Source organism: Scophthalmus maximus, chromosome 17, assembly GCF_022379125.1.
Source record: "Scophthalmus maximus strain ysfricsl-2021 chromosome 17, ASM2237912v1, whole genome shotgun sequence".
NCBI classification, from domain to species: Eukaryota; Metazoa; Chordata; class Actinopteri; order Pleuronectiformes; family Scophthalmidae; genus Scophthalmus; species Scophthalmus maximus.
This window is the reverse complement of record NC_061531.1, coordinates 3063353-3083540: the sequence shown is the minus strand read 5'-3', so window position 1 is coordinate 3083540 and position 20188 is coordinate 3063353. Positions and strand designations below refer to the sequence as shown.

The following is a 20188-nucleotide window of genomic DNA, read 5'->3' as shown; positions in this document are numbered from 1 at the left end:
ATATTGAGGAGACTTCCGGTTCGCTACACAGATCAACAGGTTCACAGTGTTCGGCGTCCCAACATAGTCTGCCCATCCCTGGTCTCTGGAGTGTATTTAGCTTTGAGTAATGTCGTCATCTCTCTGCGACTATGACACCTCTAGAGAGACTCCCGCTGCTCAATGATTGTTTTGGCTTGCCATAGATAAGATGACCTTGCTTGGTGCCTGAGAAGACTCGTCTTAAGAGTTTCTTAGGGAGGATAGACGAAAATTCCTCAACAGGCGTGACCAGGGACAGAGCCTGAAGAGAACAGATGACAAATGGTGGCATTTTCAAATTTATGATGAGGTCATAAAGAATCAATACAAACTCACAGAGAGGTCTGAGGGACACATGACCGTCCTAAAGGACGAACAGGTCAATACATTACTCTGCTTTCTTTTTAAGAGTGAGATGAGAAGACCGACACCACTCTTATGTATGTTAAATATAAAGCTGCAGCCTGCAGCATGTTAGTTTAGCTCAGCATAAAGGAAACAGGTGGGAAAAAAGGGTTTGGGTGCCACCTTGTATTCCTCTCTGATGAGGTCATGTAACCATGGGGACAACACTGTATATTTGCATGGGCAGCTGGGCATGCTTACCTGGCTCCAGCTCCTCCCACAGCACCGGTGATTCATCAGCCATTCATCTCTTTGAACCTGCTGCATATCTAAATCCTCGTTCCTTTAGACTCCACCAGGCTGTTCAGTTTACCATGAGGTACAGACATCATATCCAAGTTAACTAGTCCGTCTTCCCAGTCTCTCTAACTAAAAGTAACTTTTTCTGCCAACAAGTCTGTGTACTTATGTTGTGCCCTAAACTGCGTCTTCATAGCATCATCTGGCCACACCAGAAAAATGTCCACTGCACCTCTGTGACGACAGAACTGTCTTAACTGGCCAAATACTTCACTGACACACATGACGTGCTGAGACAACCCTGCTGACATGACAGGGTTTTCTCTAAGAGTTATCGAAGCTGTGCCAGAATCAGTGCGAGTGATAGATGAGCTTGATGTGTAAAGTGAGCATAGTGCCCCTTTGGAAGTGTTGGATAAATTGATCTTTTTTTGTCTTCATAAAAACCTTTTTGATATGACTAATAACATAACATTTGAGATTCTGTTTGTCTAGGTTATCAACCTGTTTTGGAAGGGTTGAGTTAAAAAATAATGAGTTATTTTTTTAATCTTTTAGAACGTAAATCAAAATCTACATGAACAGATTTCTGTAAAATTAGTTTTCAGAGAGATGTTTGTTTGATTGACAGATGCCGTCCTGTATCACAGTCAGCTGTGGATGTGATCATCCCTTTTTATCTCCCCCCAGGCCTTCGCTATTCTGCTGAAGTATGAAACTCTAATCCAAGCTTTAAAATATCATTTTCTTATGCAGTGATCAGACACTTTCAATGTGTTTCTACAATGATTATGCACATAACAATTGTGAATAACAATCAATGTAAACAGTAAAAAGAAAAATCGGATTGTATTTCTTACTTTTCCCTCACTGGTGGGCACCCAGCCTATACTGTGTACATGTGAGGTGCTTTCGTGACGTGTTTGCATTGATCAGAGGCCGTGTTGCTTTGCTTCAGCTCCTTTTCCTGTTATGCTCAGACTGACAGAGTGTTAATAATCAGGGAATAAATAAAGTGGTGCGCCGTTGCTGTGGAGTGCACACTGTGGCTTGCTGAATTCAACGACCCACCTTGCCCCTGGAGAGGGAGCATGTGTTTGTGTCAAGTCCATTTTATTTTCATAGCACCACATTACAAGAGAAATAATCTCAGGGCATCTGCCTTATTGGGTTAGGTTGGGTTGGAGAGAGAGAGAGAAAGAGAGAGAGATAGCCCAAACTGGGAGCTGGTTCCAAAGGAGGAGCCTGGTAGCTGAAGGCTCTGACTCCCTTTCTGCTCTTACAGACTCAAGGAACCACAAGTAATTCTGGAATATGAATGTGAAGTGATCTATTGAAATACTATGGTGCAACGATTTTTTTTAGATACAACAGGGCGTGATAAGTAGGAAGTAAGAAATGCATTTAGTCGTTTTTCCTGCATCCTCTCCTTGCAGCATTATGTGTGAAAAAGAGACTCCTTAAAGGTTGTTTTATGTGGGAGTTAAAGGACATGACCCTAATCAAAGATTGCTCTGTGGTTCCTTACAGTGGTGCTGGAGACCCGCACAATGGGATCTAGATTAACTAAGTCACAAAATTGTGTTTCTCAGGTGTTTGGGGCAAGTAAACTTCAGTTTCAGCATTTAATAGCAGAAATCTACATTATTACTGGTCCAAGCATAGAACCGTGTGGAACTCCATGACTACCATGATAGTGTTTATTTGGACTCGGCTGAACCCAGAAAGCTTAGAGGTATTTGCACCTAGGATTGATGTCTTTAATTTTTATACGATACACAAAGAAATCTGCTTGATATGTAGCTCCGTAAATTATAGATAAACTCTTATTTATTACTCTTACGCTTAGAATCCTCTGATTCACTGAATGTTAATCGCATGGATGTACTGTTTTTAGTCCCCAGAAAATAAATCCTAACGTTTTAGAAGACCCTCCAACTACTTCAGGAACAGTTCACCTAATTCACACAAAAATAATGTATATAGAAACCAAAATCTTATTTACAGTCACAGTAAAAACAACAACACATACAAGTACTTATTAATTTATTTACACGATTTTAAAATACACAAATACAGTGGTATTACAAGTGAGGAGCAAAAGTCATAAGGTGGGATTGGAAAGAAAGATTTCCAAATGATCCAAAGTGAAGAGATGCTTTGTGGGACATGAGCAACCATCTCCACTGCACAGCTTAAAGCGAATTGCAGAGGTGGTGACAAAAAGAAGAAATATCAGAGTAAAGCAGACTGACAAAGTGAACCATTATCCCATGTAAAGTGTACTTGCATTTATCATAGCCATAATCAGTGAGACAAATAAGTTAATCAATTTTCTTTTTTGGTTTGTTTTCCAAGCCCACAGGTGAAGTACATTTTTTAAAAAGCTGCCTTGGCAGGAAGTCTAAAGGAGTGAAGCTTTACCAGTCCCACCATACACTGTCGTCACCATCCCAAACCCCAACAGTTTTGCTCATTTGGATGTGGTAGACAGAAGTAGGCACATCCTACAAATAACAACATAACAAACATTTAAAGATTAGCACTACAACCCCTTTTCCCCCTCAACTACATTAAATGGCCTACAATACTTTGGAACTAGTCTACCGGATCAAGAGTTTTCTACTTAAAAATCTGCAGGATTCATTGGTCACGTTGGTTGGTTGACTGCTCAATTCAGATTTCCCCTCGTTAGAAAGACGCCAAGAAGAGCCACCTGAGCTCTGTACTTCTTGTACTGTTGGGGACTCAGCCGTGACCCTCCTCTCTTAAGACACTCAGCTCTCCAAAAACTCCTCGCCGCCATTGAACCTGATGTTGCACCATACCGACTCACTTTCGACCTGGATTCTCAGACTGCTCGTCTGACCTTTTCATGTTGACGTCTCAAGCTGGTCTGAATGATCAGCATCAGAGTGGATTCAAGCATGGTTTCATTGGATTCTACTGGTTACTTCCATTAAGCCTGATCAAAAAATGTCAGTCCCCTGTATCTGTGTGTGTGCTCTCAACTATTTCAGCTGCTAAAATTCTCAATAAAAGAAAATGTCTGTAGAGTGGAATTACAGCACGTACCAACTATTATACCTTTTTTGTTTTTAAACAAAAAAGGCAGTCACAATTACAGCTATTTATGACGTGTTCGTTATTCTGTAAAAATAAAAACTGCTAAAAACTATGACCGGGACGCTGGAATTTTTATTACTCTGCCCAAGACAGAAGAATCTCAATCTGGGGGAATCTGTGTATCCAAGTGTATCTTGTAAACAGTCATGTAATTTAGTCCTTTCATAATGTTGGAGGTCTTGCAAAAACAGAAGAATGGTCAAAATAGAGGCAACCCAGGCTAATATGGGTCGAGCGAAAACGCTGGATCTTACGTATACCACAATGTAACTGCAAGAGCATAAGACATTACATAAAATTGTTTACACGGGCCGAGAAGTAATCTTTAATTTAGTAAGTTGTCGAGGACACGTCACATGAACGGTTCCATCTTTCCTAAAGTTCTTGTGGTTCCATTGTGCACTTGCACACCAACCATGTAGTAAAATATTGTGTAATGGCACAATAATGGCACATACGCAATATGAAATTACTTGGATCAGGATAAGAAGTAACGAATCAGGACGTGGGCCAATTCTGAGCAAACTCGCTTAAGGTTGGTCGTGTCTAATCGGATGATTTCTCCAAAACAATCATGCAAATTGACTATTACAAATGTTACGCTCTGTCCTACTTCTGTAAAGCTGTAAATTGCAGCAAGTAATGTTACATTGGAAAAGACAATATTTTTTTATACATATATTTATGTATGTATGCCTGTGTATATATATACATATATATGAAACACAGGCATACATACACACAACCCTTTGCGCTTGTACAACCCTAAGACAGAACCACACAAACACACAAAAACCACGTCACTATGCACAAAAACAACAGCTCATCCATTCAGTATGGACAGATCAACATCCCAACTATTAAACTGTTCCATTCACAGCTTTGCCAAGCAGCACGCTGCAGTCACAACCTGAAGACGAAAAAGAAAATGTGCTGCATGTGTTCTGATTTACTACAACGTCCTGGTTCCAACGCACCTGAGGACACAAAAACTCATATACTCTCAGATCAGCCTGGAAAGTAGAACATCAACGTCAACCTTTTGTCCCATTTTAAAAACAGCCGGGGTTATCCTACTTTAAAATCTAAACCTCAAACACCTAAAAGAGAAAACAAAATGTTGACTTGTGGTATTTAAAGAGTCTTTCAGGACACAAAACAGAGCTTCGGCACCGTGCTTTAACACTGCCACGATGGATCATGCGCCCTCTGGATTTTAGAATTTAAAAAAAGTCCCACAAACAATTTTCAATAAGTAAGAGACTCGTCATTCTCCATTTTCAAACTGTTGTAAAGTCTGACCAGTGGAGCTGGTGTGGGAGGAAGTTTAATGATGAAGAATAAAAAGAAGTAAAAACAAAGTTAAAAAACAAAAAGTATCATGAGGCCAGAGAAAAGTGAATCACTGGCTTCATCGACAGTGAGGGCATGGAGGGGGAGTGTTTCCACATCTTAAACGGGAGAAGAAGAGGAAGAAGGGAGGCTGTGGCTTCTCTTATGCCAAGGTGGTTAAGGCAAACAAACTGTTCTCCACCCGCCCATCTCTCCATCTCAGACAAACTCCTGGTGGTGCGACTCTGAACAAGAGCGCAACCAGACTCTTGTGAATTGGTTGGTAGTCCTTTGCATCATTCAAGAGTCCAGTGTGTGTGTTACGTGTGTGCGTGTGTGTGTGTGTGTGTGTGTGTTAGTGTGTGTGTGTGTGTTGCATGTTGAGGCCTCCATGGTGCATGGGTGGATGGGAGGACTTCACCGTGGAGCTGCAGACTGGAGGCCGCTGGGCGTGACCCGGGACAGAGCCTGAGGAGAACAGATGAAAAATGACATTTATAATAAGGGACTAAAGGAACAGGTCAATACTTCCTATGTAAGAGTGCGATGACAAGACTGACACCACTCCTATGCCGGTTTGCTCAATACAAAACTACAGCCTGTTAGTTCAGCTCAGCATAACAGAAGGCAAAATGTAATATTTCCAAAAATGTTGACCAATTCCTTTAACATTTAATCAACTAAGAAAAATGTCATGATGCTGCCTTGTATTCCTCTCCGATGAGGGTATGCCATGTAAGCATGGGGACAATGTGGTATATTTACATTTGAATGTTTATTGAATATATAAAATGTGTTATACTGGGGTGTAAAGTTGCCCCTCCTGAGTAAAACAATTACCATTTACCCCTCTCTAGGGCTGAAACAATTCCCTGACGGGAAACTTTATTATAAATCCTCACACAGTATGAGTTTATCATTCAATTTATTCATGGCACTGAATCATTTTCTGTACATGTTTTCTGTTGATTTAATTTGAACCACTTTTTACGGAATTAATTTCTACCACCAGAATTGAGCAATACAGGCTGTTTTTATTTTTTTTTAATTTGGGTAAACTGATGAAACTAAAAAGAACGCCGTTATAACAATGCCAGCAGCTGTCAAGATTTATACACATGAAATTGTAATAGTCCTGCATATTAACACATGCAAATGAATTAAATTATTCAGCAGGGTTGGTATTATTCATGAGCCCTGCTCTAATCACAAGAGTGCAGCAGCAGAGATTATATAGACAAAACAAAAGATGACTTGGGTTCAGCGAGGACTCCACCAGAGATCAACTTGCTGCCGCGCTTCATCTGAACTAAACTGTTACAGACAATTCCTCCTGAATTTGCGATTTCTTTAAATGATTCCTGTGATTCCAAAAAAACCCTGAAATGGTCGGTTTTGCATTTGACATAATCTTAAATCTTTTCTTTTTTTTGTTGAGTGATCACTGGCTTGTTCCACTTTGACCTCATGGGGGAGCAGTAAGTCTGGAAGAACAGAGGGGGCATTGGCGTGAAATGCCCGCCCATGGCTACCTCTGTGCCGCCATTATTAAGATGTGTGTAATTATAATTATTGTAATTATCATTATTATTACCATTATTTTTATTATTAATAATAAAACCATTGCATTTATAAGTGTCAGTTTTTCCGTAATCATAAGTATCAGTCTGGTAGAGATTAAAGCAACTGTTGTACAACTGTCCTCTCTGTCTCTTCTCTCCTACTGTCTCTCCTCCCACCCTCTTTCTGCCCACCTCTCCTCTTCCTCATTCTCTCCTCACCCCAACCGGTCGAGACAGATGACCGCCCACAACTGAGTCTGGTTCTGTCAGAGATTTCTTCCTGTTAAAAGGGAATTTTTTCTCTCCACCGTCGCCAAGTGCTTTGCTCATTGTGGGATTTGTTGGGTTTTCCCTGTAAAATTGTAATATTGACCTCACTATGTAAAGTGCCTTGAGACTATGTATGTTGTGATATGGCGCTATACAAATAAAATTGAATTGAAATGAAATTATTACGCATTAAAAAAAAAGGAAAAAAGATACAGATCGACAATATTTTCATTTTATTAATGCACAAAAAAAGGAACCGATAAATGACCATCCAAGAAGTTTTCTCTGGCTGGGGGGCTGCAGCAGAGAACAATAGACCTAATGAAACCATTGAACAGCTGAGTGCTGCTGGGATGTTTTGTCCATCTTTCCAGATACACACTAGCACAATGGTAATAGCTGCACTTTACCTCATCTGTCCAAATGATGACTGAAGATGATTAACCCTAATCTCATTTTGTCCCTCAGTCTGTCTCACCAAATTCTGATGTAACTGAACTGCTGTTATCTGGCTGCTTCCCGTCGGTGAGAGAAAAGGGGAAGAAACATTTGGTAACAAACACTGTATGTTCTCTTATAATATATGGTTCCTGTTTTTGCAGCTATGTCAACATTTATAAGGCAATTGAGAACAGATGATTCATTTGTCAATATTCTGTGTGTGTGTATGTGTGTGCGTGTGTGCGTGTGTGCGTGTGTGTGTGTGTGTGTGTGTGTGTGCGTGCGTGAGAGCGAGAGAGAGAGAGAATATATGTTACCTGGGAGGTGGACATACGGGACGTGTCCTGGCGCCCCGTCAGGTCTGAGGAGGAGATGTTGACAGGTGCTCCACGATGAAGACGCATGCTTACTTTCCTTTCTTTCTCCAAACCTGACAGACAAAAATTATACAAAAGGTCTGATCATTACAGTCAGTGGATGGAAAATTAAAGAGTGTGGTGGTTTAGGAACTATGGCTTTATGTCTTAAAGAAAAAAAATTGTCCATATGTGGAAAATCAAGCCAGGCAGGAAAGACAGGGGCAGCTGAAGATGAACTTTGCGATGCGTCCGTAGCAGAGTAAAATAATGCATGTGAGAAAAGGAGAATCAAATCAGAATTACAATCTTCTGGATTAAGTTACCCGTGTGTGAGGTGGGGTTCAGTGGGGAGGGGGCTGCGGGGTCCTGGGCTGCCCTGGCTCGTCCTGAGGCCGATGCCAAGCCCCGGGCTGCAGGGTTCCTACTGTGCCTCAGCCTCTCCTCCCGCTCACGCCGCTCCCTCTCTGCATCCTCCACAGCCCTGTTGGCACCCTGACACACACCACAAGCAAACTATTTAAATAGTCCTGGATAGAAAAGTCAGTATCAACAAAGATGTGTGACACAAATCCCACATTTGCCCCTGTTCTGGGGCAATCTGCTGCTTCACATCAGCCATACCGGACTTTTTAAGTCTGGCATTTTAGTTGTGTTGACATTAGCAAGAATTCTGTTCTTCTACTTATAAACTAAACTGTATGACAAAACCTTTCAACTGTCAAACAATCAAAGCGAAAAAAAACCATGCAGTGACCAAAGTCCGAGCTGACAAAGAGAAAAATGAATCCGCTCAGTGTTGTAACCCAAACTTACAAATTTGAGCATATTCCAGTCGAAGACGTAGTCGTAGGAGAAGCCCTGTCGGTGGAAGAGGTTCCTGAAGAGCTGGCGGAGATACGAGTAGTCGGGTTTGTCGTCGAACCGCAGAGAGCGGCAGAAGTTCAAGTAGGTGGCAAACTCCGCTGTGGAGACAAATAGGAAGAGAACGCTCAGAAAAAAGATAACACTGACTTCCCCATCTGATTCAAAAGCAGTGCCAAGTCTGAAGCACGGATGAGTTTTCTGAGAAGGGGGCATGACCATCAGAGCAATGCAGATTTGGTTTAGGTCAAACATTAATATAAAATCCTAAAATCCTATATAAAACTCATGGAAGGTGGGAGGGAACCGTCAAACCTACATGGGTAACCTTTGCAGAGAACCTCAATGGGTGTGGACATTTTCTTTTCACTGATGCGTTCATACTTCTGCCTCTTGGTGGCTGCTTTGAGGCCTTGCCAGGGCAGAGAACCCAGGTTGAAGTACATCAGGACGTATCCCAGTGACTCCAAGTCGTCCCGCCTAGACTGTTCTGTAGACAGACAGAGAAAGGAAGAGGGGGGAGAAAAGTCAGATCATGGTTTCACTGGGATCTGAATGACTGATCCACCGACGTGTCCTACCGATGCCCAGATGTGTGTTTATGGAGGCGTAGCGGGCGGTGCCGGTCAGGTTCTTGTTCTCGCGGTAGGGGATGTGCTGGTGTGTGCGGGCATCGCGGTATTTCTTGGCCAGGCCAAAGTCGATGATGTAGACCAGGTTGCCTTTCTTGCCCAGCCCCATCAGAAAGTTATCAGGCTTCACGTCTCTGTGGATGAAGTTCTTGGAGTGGATGTATTCAATGCGGCTGATCTAGAAGGGGGAGCAGGGGAGGACTTGATGTCAGCACTGACAGACCCAGAGAGCACCATAGGAAAAATCACTCAATCAGTGAGCTTCAAACTGAGCTCACCGATTGGGCCGAGGGAAAGCACATGTTCAGATCTGCAAAACTTGGATGAAATATATTAATAATTCAAACTAACTTTTAAAGGAATAGTTTAATATTTTGGGAAATATGCGTATTTGTGGCCTTGCTCAGGGTTAAATGAGATGATACCCCTCTCATGGCTAAACAGCTACAGATGGGAGGCCTCACTTAGCATAAAGACTGAAGACGAAGACAAAATCCACGACAAGACAAAAGCTGCACCTTTAAGTTTAGAAACACATACTTCTTAATCAGAGTTAGTTTCCAGAAAAGCTTTGATGCCCAGTTGAATATCATTTGTCATTAAGTACTTTCACCAAGGAGGTCATGTTTTCGCCCCTGACTGTTGGTTGGTCAGCAGGATTACCCAAAAACAGATTTCCTCAAAACTTAGAGGAAAGAAACACGGGCTGAGAAAGAACCCTTTACATTTTGGTACGGTTCCAGATGAAGGGGCGGATCCAGGAATTGTTTTCATAATTTTCTTTAACATTGTGAGATAAAGTGTTTGACATTTACACCAATTTCCCAGGTTATAATTCTTGGATCCTGATGAAAAAAGGCATTTTGGCAAATTAAGGGGAAGTGATATCAATGAGACTGGTATGCCATTCTGTTTCAGTCCTGTTATTTTCAACTAAAAACAGCCAAAATTCTTTATTTGCACATGCATTTAGACCTAAACACAAAGCGAATTTGTTGCGGGATGGGATTACATACAAAGTCAATGCAAAGAGCGAGAGTGGTTGCAAAATTCTCATCTACTTGCACTGGGCGAAGTGAAGGGGAGAGGCCCGTCATTCGCTTCACCCGTTCGAGTTGAAATTTTTCTTTAAAACAAAATCTTTTTTAACTAGAGTGAAATATTTGCATGACGCAATGTTGAAATCCTCCTGCGTCCGACAGGATGGGCAGATTAATTTGGTTGGGTTGGGGAGGACAAACGATCCTCAGCCAAACTCACGTGACTAACGTAAAGCGAAAAACTTGCACCGCGTTAATCCTTACGACTAATTACTTTATTGTATTCTTGTTGGAGCTAAGAAGCTGTAGCATGTGTACAATCTAGAAGTATATCAGCAAGTAGACAGTGACATAACTCAACCAGGCCTGTCATCAGAACACAGGCTACTGTTTGGTTCCTCCCAGGTTATTTGATAGAGTCCCATGTATCATGTAGTATGTTGAGTTTTACAGCAGATGGAGGGCATGTTTACAGTCTTCACATTAACCATGACATCAGACAACCGCTTCCCCTTCCTTCCCCTCTGGTTCTCACCATCTGGTCGGCCAGCAGCAGCACCGTCTTGAGGCTGAACTTCCGGGAGCAGAAGTTGAACAGATCCTCCAGACTGGGCCCCAGCAGCTCCATCACCATCACGTTGTAGTCGCCCTCAGCCCCGCACCACTTTATCGTTGGAATACCGACTGGAGGACGGGAGGGAGCAGAAAGAAAAGGGGACACTGTTACATTTGGTACTTACTATTTAGTCCTGATGTCTCTACTCAACTGCTCAAAGAAAAACAGTAGATTCTGTCAGGGAAAAATCTGTCCTGACTGTCAGAAGGTTTAGTCTTCAGTAAAGTCATGTGGCCCTTTGCCCTGGATTTGGTGAGATAGTCTTATATACTATGGAGCCATTCTGTTTGTTTAATGACAACGTGAGAGCTAAATACACCCGCAGAGACCGAGAAGGGAGGGTTTTGGGACATCATTTGACCACTTTTTGATCTGTGTAATGAACCAGAAATATTGAACTCCTGTAATAAATACTTCTGCTTGAGGTATCTACAGTCTCCCTTTTCCTCATACCACTTCATGCATTTTTCCATTACAGATTCAAACGCCCGTTACAAATCATTTTACTGATGTCCATAAGTGTTCAACATCAATTGAAGCTGATTTAGGAAAACAGCACTTTTCAAACAGAAATTATTTGCTCATGTAAAATCAGAAAATAAAACAACGATGAATGTTTGCATGGAGAGGAAGAAACCCTGATGGACATATTGATTACCTCAACTTAAATATGCAGCAGGATCAAACATCTCAAAGACTTTAAATCAATCATATACCACAACTCATTAAAATGTTGCTCTTGTGTTTTGGAGTTTGGAGCTTTTCATTACAAAACATTCATTAAAAAGAGACCTGAACATTTTCAGAAAACATTGATGTGTAGAGTTTGTATTTGTTCCCCAATGCAAATCATCCCCAAGATACAGTAGTGATTACAGACTAAATGTGCAGATATTAGATTTGGTTGTGATTCCTTCATGTTTTCCAACTATGACTTCCTCTCACCATTGTCATAGAACAGAATAATGGAAAATTGGAAGTGGTCAGACAGATCAGCAGATGAAATCCCACACAGCAAAACCTCATCATTAAAAAGAGTTTGTTAGTTTATAGTGTATGTTGCTGATGTGTCTGTAACTAGAGTAGGTTTAATGGAGGAGAAGAAAGTGTATGAGAATCATTACTTTAAAGATTTAGGTCAATGTGACCTCAAATATTAAACAGCCTATCTTCTCTTTTCTGCAAAAGTACAAGCTTAACTTTCATTGAGTGCTTGGTGGACAATAAAACCAACAGTAATATGCAAACCACCTGATGCACCAGAAAGTTCAACAGTAAGAGAGTTGTGTCATATTCTAAATCAGAGTGATTAAAAGAATAATGTGCCACTTTACATTGATCAATTGATGTTTTTGCCATGTTATTGATAAAGCTGCGACAGAAAACACATGATTAAGAGAAGATGGGGAATGTGGCAGTTAACATCTCCATCATGAACACAGTGTCCATCCTTGTACACGGTGTCCAGTGTTTAGGTGGAGGCTGGCTGCTTTAGTAGTAGCTGGTGGTTAGCTGACGCAGCCAAGACCAAGAGGCCATGTGGCATTTCCTTCTACAGGCAGACAGAGACTGAATGCTGCTGCTCAGCACTGCACTTGCACGGCACAGACACTCTGCACCAGCTATTTATATGCGTACAAACGCAAATACATTCATCTGTCTGGGTCAGCCACAGTGCTCCAATAGATCCTGCTATGCTGGAACTAAAATACAGATGCATGTGTGTGCACAGTAGTTCTTACAGAGACAGTACATGCTCAGTCAAGTAGACCGTTTGCCGTTCCGTCAGTTTGCGGAGAGATGACCTTTCACTACCCCTCCCTCGTTCAAACAACAATGGAGCTGGGACTTGTGGATGCGGGGAGGAGCAAGTATCCAAACTGTGAACTTCAAATTTCATTCGCACAGACTTTTTTTGCTCCTAACACTGAGCCCCACAGAACAGCAGATTCGAATGTTAAAGAACCGTCATCATGTGACATGTGACATAGGCCAACCTCGAAGCATGTAGTCTATGTGAACCCATTGCTTTAGTCCAGGATTGTAACTAAACCTTTACTGAGGCTGCGTCAACACCAATACGTATTAGGGCCACTCAGAGGTTTTTAAAGATTAATGGAAACACTGCTGGCCCCGCTCTAGTGTGAAAACTATCCACACGTTCACATAGTGATTGGATCTCATCAGACACTATCACGTGACACTTTTCTAGAGAAAAACAAACGGCATCAGCCTCAAATACGAGTGGCAAATGTAACGTGGTTAACGGATTAAAAGCCTTGTTGACCTTGTTGTCTTTGCGGGCAACTTTGTGCAGCTAATTTCATCCATTTCATAATTGTACAACTGCACATAAGCACAGCAGAGTTATTATTCAAGCGATCTGAGACATTTCCTGAAGGCATACGCATGTGAATGGTCATGTGATGTGCATTTCCAGGAGTGGTGGGACAAATTAGATGGTGGCTGGCCGCCACTGTCTAAACAATTCATGGGAAACACTGGTTTGTAGAAGCCCTTAGCCTACAGAAATATTTGAGTTTGGGTCATTAACTGTCTGTTTACCTTTTAGATAACCTGTATCCTACATCCCAGTTTCAATTAGCAGCCATCAGGCCCACCTCCTGTTGCTTCCCCTCCCTTTGGTTGTCGCTGATCTCATACAGGGCGTCACTGGAAGAGACATTCAAATCCCTGCCAATACCGACCTCCAGTTAGTTCCTCACTGAACACAATGTGTTAATCAGAGAAACCTAACAGGGATCATTCTCTAATGATTTAGCTTACGTGTTTCGGTGCTAGTGAGTGAGATTAAGTAGTTCAGAAAAACTACGTGGCATGATGTGTGTACATGGTGTGTTACAGTAGAGAGTACCTCCACCCTGCATCATCTTGTAGATTTTGCTCTCGATGTGGAGCTGTGGGTGTTTGGTCTTCACACATTCCAGTTTGATGGCAACCTCCTCTCCAACGGAGATGTCAGTACCTAGACAGAGACAGACGGAGATGTTAGCCATCAGCTTAAGGTATTATTGATCCAACAATGCAGCATAGTAAGGTCACCCTGGTAACATTTACATTTACAGTAAAACAACGCCATACAAATCACTTGAGTTGGTGATTACAGTGGAGAAGGGCTCATAGGAAAATCTGGTGGTTAACAGAAAAATCAGCCGAAATGGAAGAGGATACCAATGGTGCGCAGTGCACTGCGTGTACCCTGCTCCTCTTACATGTGTCGACTTGCAAGTGCAGCCCAAATTCCTCACAGTTATCATTACATTTTCAACTACCTCCAACAGACGAGAGGATTTGGGGTAATTGTCTGCCTGAGACGACTCTCTGCCGCTGCTCAGTTTGATCTGACAAATCCCGGCTTCAGCTGGTTCATTCCTAAATATGGTTATGGGGTCCAGTTCCCTCCACATACACACGGCAACTGGACACCAGGTTATGTAATCGCATTAGACACACATGCATGCGCACGCACACACTCATGAGCAGCTGGTGAATCGTGTAGGCTAACAGCAGCACCAATAGACCATCATTGATTTCTCTGTATGATGTCATCTAGGTGGGCTGAGCTGCACTCACCAGGGTGGGGCAAACAATCAGCCCCATGACTCCCAACTAAATAATGGGTGCTCCCGAAAGGTCGTTTTACATGCGTGAGTGAGAAAGTCAAACTCCGTCGTACAGTTTGTGTTGATCAGAAACAAAATGTCATTAAAAATTTTGTGTGATTAGTAATTCATCAAGTTAGCTTAGCTGTTTACACTAGAGCTGCAACAGTTAATCGATTAGTAATCGACTACTAAATGAACCGACAACTATTTTGATAGTTGATTGAATCTGTTCAAGTAGTTTTAATGAAAGAATAAGTCGATCGTTTGTGGACAAACCAAAACATCATCTTGGAGTTTTGGGAAACATGATCAACATTTTATGACTTTTTATGAACAAAACAACTAATCGATTAATCAAGAAAATAATCAACAGATTGTGTGTGTGCCACTGAATGACAAGTAAACAAGTGCAACTCTTTTTTAGTGTGAGTATAAAACATTAAAACACACCCAGAGACACCTATAACACTCATAGTCTTACATTTCTAGTTGGTGCTTGTTCCAAATCAATAAATGTCTAGAAAGGCTCTTTAGTTTTTCTTTAGGCTCTTTAGGCTCTTTTAGTTTCAAATTGTTGTCTGTTTTCTTGCAACAAAAAGGATTGTGCTTTTTCAGGACTGTTTTTTCTTCTGGGGAATCTATCCCCAAACCGGTCAAATTTTTTAAGTGTGGGCGTGTGCGTGTGAATGTTTTATTGGTAAGAAAGTGTGCGCATCCATCTATCCTGAGTGGTGCTGCTGGTATAAACATGTTCAGACACATCCCTCTACACTGGTTCATAACAGCAACAGGGGGAGATCTGATTGTGAAGTTTCACTCGTTACATCAGCGAGTCACATCACAGACAGCAGACTGGGACAGGTGAGGGTGAGCAGCAACTTATTTGAAAGTTTGGTGTCAACCTGCAGTTCAGGGAGTCAGAAACAATTCCAGAGAAGCAGTTGACAGATGACAGACATAACCACACTCGAACTTCGCACACAATCAAGCCACAAAGCTCCACGAGCAGAACAACAAAAAAGCAGCAGCACAATGCCTCGTGGGTTTGAAAACTGAGTCACCAGCATCAGTCTGAGCATGTTTCAGGTTCTCTGTTATCGTTACAGCCCACAAACAACGTCACTGTTAGCTTTACTTATACAAATGGACCTGTCCCTTTTAGCACACACTGCTGAACTTTTTCAGTTTACTCAGATATAGTCAACACCGAGACGAATTAGACAAATGCATTTTTTTTTTTTTGTTCTTAACACTCTTGCGCTTCAGCTTAGGTGCAACATTAAAGTGTCAAGTCTCTGCTGTAATTTGAGCAGATCACACCAAACCCCTATTTCTGCACTGCAGGTCATGTCACACAGTTCTTAAAAAATTGACGTAAACGTACTCGCTGCACTGCAGCAAACACCGAGCCCATTTCAACTTCGTTGCAGTTGTCTCTGCGTTCTTCTTTTTTACTGATAACATACCACAATATAACAGCTTAAACTTTTTAAGCTAGTGAATTTTAAAGCTAGTGAATTTTGTTACTTGTGTTTTCCCACCACTTGCAGTCTTTGTGCTAAACTAACAAGAGCTGCAAATTGGTTAATTAATCCATCAACAGCAAATTAACAGACAGCTAATCTAATCCTTGGTTAATTGAAGAGATGTTCTGATTCCAAATCGGAATCATATTCACGAAAAAATATTTACATTTAAGAAGCTGAAATCAAAGAATTTTGACTTTTTTCTTTTTAATAAAAACTACTTGAACCGATTAATCGATCACCAAATAGTGGGCGATTAATGTAGTTGTTGATTACTAATTGATTAATCGTTGCAACTCTAAAGTTAAGTGTATTTCCCCAAATATAAAATTATTGCTTTTAATGTTGTCTATAGACAAGAAACTATTCTAGACAAAGAGTCTAATATTAGCAACATTTTCATTTAATTCCACAACTACTTGACCTCCCATTAAGTAAAAACAAACAAAAGATGGACCAGATGTTCAATGGTATTTCAGTTTTCCATACTTATAGACACATTTTGGCTGGTACCAAGCAGTGAAGGTTCTCACCCAGCCCTGACGAGGGGTTGGGATTACACCCCCCAACCCCAAAATGGAGCCAATGCACCATTAAAATTCATTGGATACATTCTCAGCCAAAAACATGAAATTCCACACGAGGGAGAGTAAGTGGGGTGCATTTGTTTTACACAAGTCTTCTTGAGGTAAAACACAGTTGAGGGAGTTTGGACAACGACCAGCATCGGCATCCGGATCTTTACAGCTCGTTTCAACACCCACCAGATGAGGCAACAGACAGCTCCAAGGCGGAGCTTTGTGGAAATGCATCCTGACTCAACACCTTGACTAAACGCTTACGCACACTTGAGTGCTATTTAGTCACGATGGTTGTGTCAAAACCTCGGCGAGATCATTAGCCGTTCTACGAGTTCTGGCTATTTGAAAGGCCACATTTGAACCCAGTCACAGCACACAGAGTACAAGTTGGTTATTCGTTCCAAGAACTGACCTCATCTCCTCCTCCTGCCAGTAACAGCCACACACACACACTCGGACGTCCCCAGCACACCAAGCTGCTCGCACACCGTCAGCATTATTAAAACACACCATGTTCACATGCTGCGTAGGAGTATCAGTGTGGCACTCAGCTACATTTAACAACCGGCAGTGACAGGGCGCATGTCCACTGTCAAACTTTCGCTTTCCCTTTCCCTGCACATCTTGTTTGTTTTGCTGTCTACTTTTGAGCTTGACCTTTATCAAATATCTTGTGCACATTAAATGTAGATAGAAATATATTTACTATGAGCAAACATTAGCGCAATCAGACTTCAAAACCTCGGTGGATCGGGGAACTTTGATTTTGAAGAACCACGCACTGCTCTGGCTTGTTAACAGTGTTGCGTAACATTAGTCCCGGCCGCTCAGAGGGGAGAGGACGCAGAATAAAGAGAAAAACACGACACTGTTATGTAAGCAGCTGGCAGCTCTCACTATCAGTGCAAACAACAGGTCACGTGGAAGACAGACGGGATCCCATTAATGCATTAATCAACCTTCTCTCTGCTGCTGTTGTCTTTAAAACAGGAACACTCAGGGGGCGAATGGTTTACAATTTTACACAGAGGACTTTTTAAATTATACACAATCTGAACAAATTTAAACCACAAACTGATAAACTTGTATAAACACAAGTAAGCACTTCTAATATACAGATTTGGGTAGTAGCATAATTGAATACAAACATTATAGTGCAGAGGTCATGAAAGTAGTAGTAAATGGGATAGTAAATATTTATAACTATCCCATTTACAAATTATGCATTTCCCTGAAGGCAAAACAACAAGTACCTCACACACAACACTGACCAACAAGTCTGCCAAGAACAAAATATACTGAATGTGCAGAGGCTGCTCTTCACCAGACATCAGGAAGCCACAAACTATTGTAAACACTTCCTCTCGTGTTTTATGGGGAACTGAAGTTTGAACAACTCAAAAGCAGCAGCTCAGTTTTATAACAGCCAAACTACTGCAAAACAAATATTTCCTGTATGAAGATGATCACGTGTTTAGTTGTTTTACTTCAATGCTTGAAATTTTTGTTGAACATTTTCAAATACACAATGTAAACTTTGACATTTCTTGATGCATCCCATGTATATTCCATGCAGTCATTTGTCCCCAGTGAGTTTGGTATGTTATGAAAATCCATTATTTGACCGTTTGAAACTTCTCAACTTGTGAAAATCATCATGCTTACATGTCAGGGTTTCCTACAACTTTTGGTGTGAAGGTGGTCCACTTCATATCCTAACCATTATTAAAACACAAATCAGTACTTTAGTCGATTTAATTAAACAAAACATTAACAATCAAGGAAAATTCCCAAATCCTATTTCCCACAGACAATGAAAGATATTCAGTAAGTTGAGCTTTTGTTTGCACCTTCATCTAATAAATGAACCGATCACTAACTGGGTGGTTCGCCACCTCTGTTAAACATCTTAGCGTTCAGTTGCTTTCACTTTTGTCAATGTTACACAACATCGTTGCATTGGTTGAGATGAATCTAATCAAAAAGTATTTTGAAAATCCCTACATAAGTATAAAGTGTAAAAAGGAACAAAACTATCAAACATTATTCAGTTCCAGTTTCTCAAATGAGATTTGCTGCATTTTTTTAGATCATTAAATTTGATCATTCTGGGTTTTGGACCTTCTTCTGACTTTTTATAAATACACGATTCATTAAAAAGGGGGAAAAAAACACTGTCATCCACGCTCAGAACTGAGTCTGTTTGCTTCCATGTTTATTTACTTTGCAGATGTCCTCTTTGGTGTGTTTTAAGACTATTCTGTCTCCATGGCCCATTTGACTGCCAGCAGCCAGACCAGAGTATTGTTTCTTACAAGTTGATTAGATGCCAGTGATGAAGAGATCAGTCCACACAGCCTGTAGAAGCCCTTCATGAATTAACAATGCTGCTGTTAGGATGACCAAGGCTCGGGCTCAGAAATGTGATCAGCTGTTCTCAAACACTGTTACCTAGAGCTGTGCACCTCCAACATGGCCACCAGAGGATGCATAGAATAAGAGGTGGTGGAGCCCTGGTTCAGGAAGATGTGTCCGATATAAACACATCCAGTGGAGGATCTTTACCATAGAGGAGAGGCCCATCCGATTAATATTTCCGAAGACTGTCAGTTTAAGAGGATACATTTTATAGATAAAAACAAAGACGTGAACAGGCACCAAACAAGCAGCCACACAGCTTCACTCGTTCAAACGCAGGGTGCCTAACTGGACACTCTTGGGTTTGATAACTTGTTACTTTCTGAAATTCTAAAAAAAAATATTGAGATTGATCTGTGTGAACCCGATGGCACCCTGTCAAGGAAATGCTCCTCTTGGGGAACCAATGATGTAAGTGGCTGGAGACGGGAGGAGGGTGAACCGGCCTGCTCGTGTATGTTGATGTGGCTGCTCAAGGGGCAGACAGGAGCATCAACTGCTAGCTAGTTAACTGCTAGCTAGTTAATGGGCGATAAATGGATTAGCTCTACGGCAGCCGTCAGCTGCCATTTCACGTCATCAACACGGTTCGTTCGGGCACTTGTTCGCCACTCGTGAGAGGCGAAGTGTTTCCCCCGAGCAGAGCACACTGTACAAAAGACTCTGCTCTTTTTTTTGGGTTTGTTGTTGTTGTTGTTGTTGTTGTCTTTGCACCACAGCAGACGTTTTCAGAATGCTAGCAGCTCGGCTCACACGGGCTGCTAGCATTAGCAGCTGAGCACCAAACAACGAACAGCTGATCGAGCCGAGCCAGCTCCTTTATGGAAAGCCCAGAAAGGAGAGAAAAAAAGCGAAGCTAGCTGGCAGACTCCCGCGGCTCCGCTGCAGAGGGACACAAATAGAACACGCTATTTCGGGTTTCTTCGACTACAACTCACCCAGGTAGATGTCTCCAAACGACCCGCTTCCAATTTTCCTGCCCAGTCTGTATCGGTTTCCTACTCTCAACTCCATGATAGGCGAAGCTGTGGTCGGCTAGCTAGCAAGCTCGCTCGCTAGCTTCAAAATGTTGGGGGAAAAAATGTTCAGGTTTAAAAACCCAAGTCGGTATAAAAGCAAAATACGCAAAAAC

General features: G+C 41.7%; 1 protein-coding gene across 1 annotated transcript; it reads right to left on the bottom strand.

Annotated features, from left to right (window-relative positions):
- Positions 1 to 2695: 2695 nt before the first annotated feature.
- Positions 2696 to 20131, bottom strand: csnk1da (casein kinase 1, delta a). The gene is made up of 9 exons (XM_035615343.2): positions 19995 to 20131; positions 13781 to 13891; positions 10825 to 10973; positions 9199 to 9427; positions 8937 to 9107; positions 8570 to 8718; positions 8080 to 8248; positions 7715 to 7827; positions 2696 to 5592 (listed from the first exon to the last, which is right to left on the bottom strand). The coding sequence occupies exons 1-9, from the start codon at positions 20068 to 20070 to the stop codon at positions 5542 to 5544; spliced, it is 1218 nt and encodes a 405-aa protein (XP_035471236.1). The 5' UTR covers positions 20071 to 20131; the 3' UTR covers positions 2696 to 5541.
- Positions 20132 to 20188: the final 57 nt, after the last annotated feature.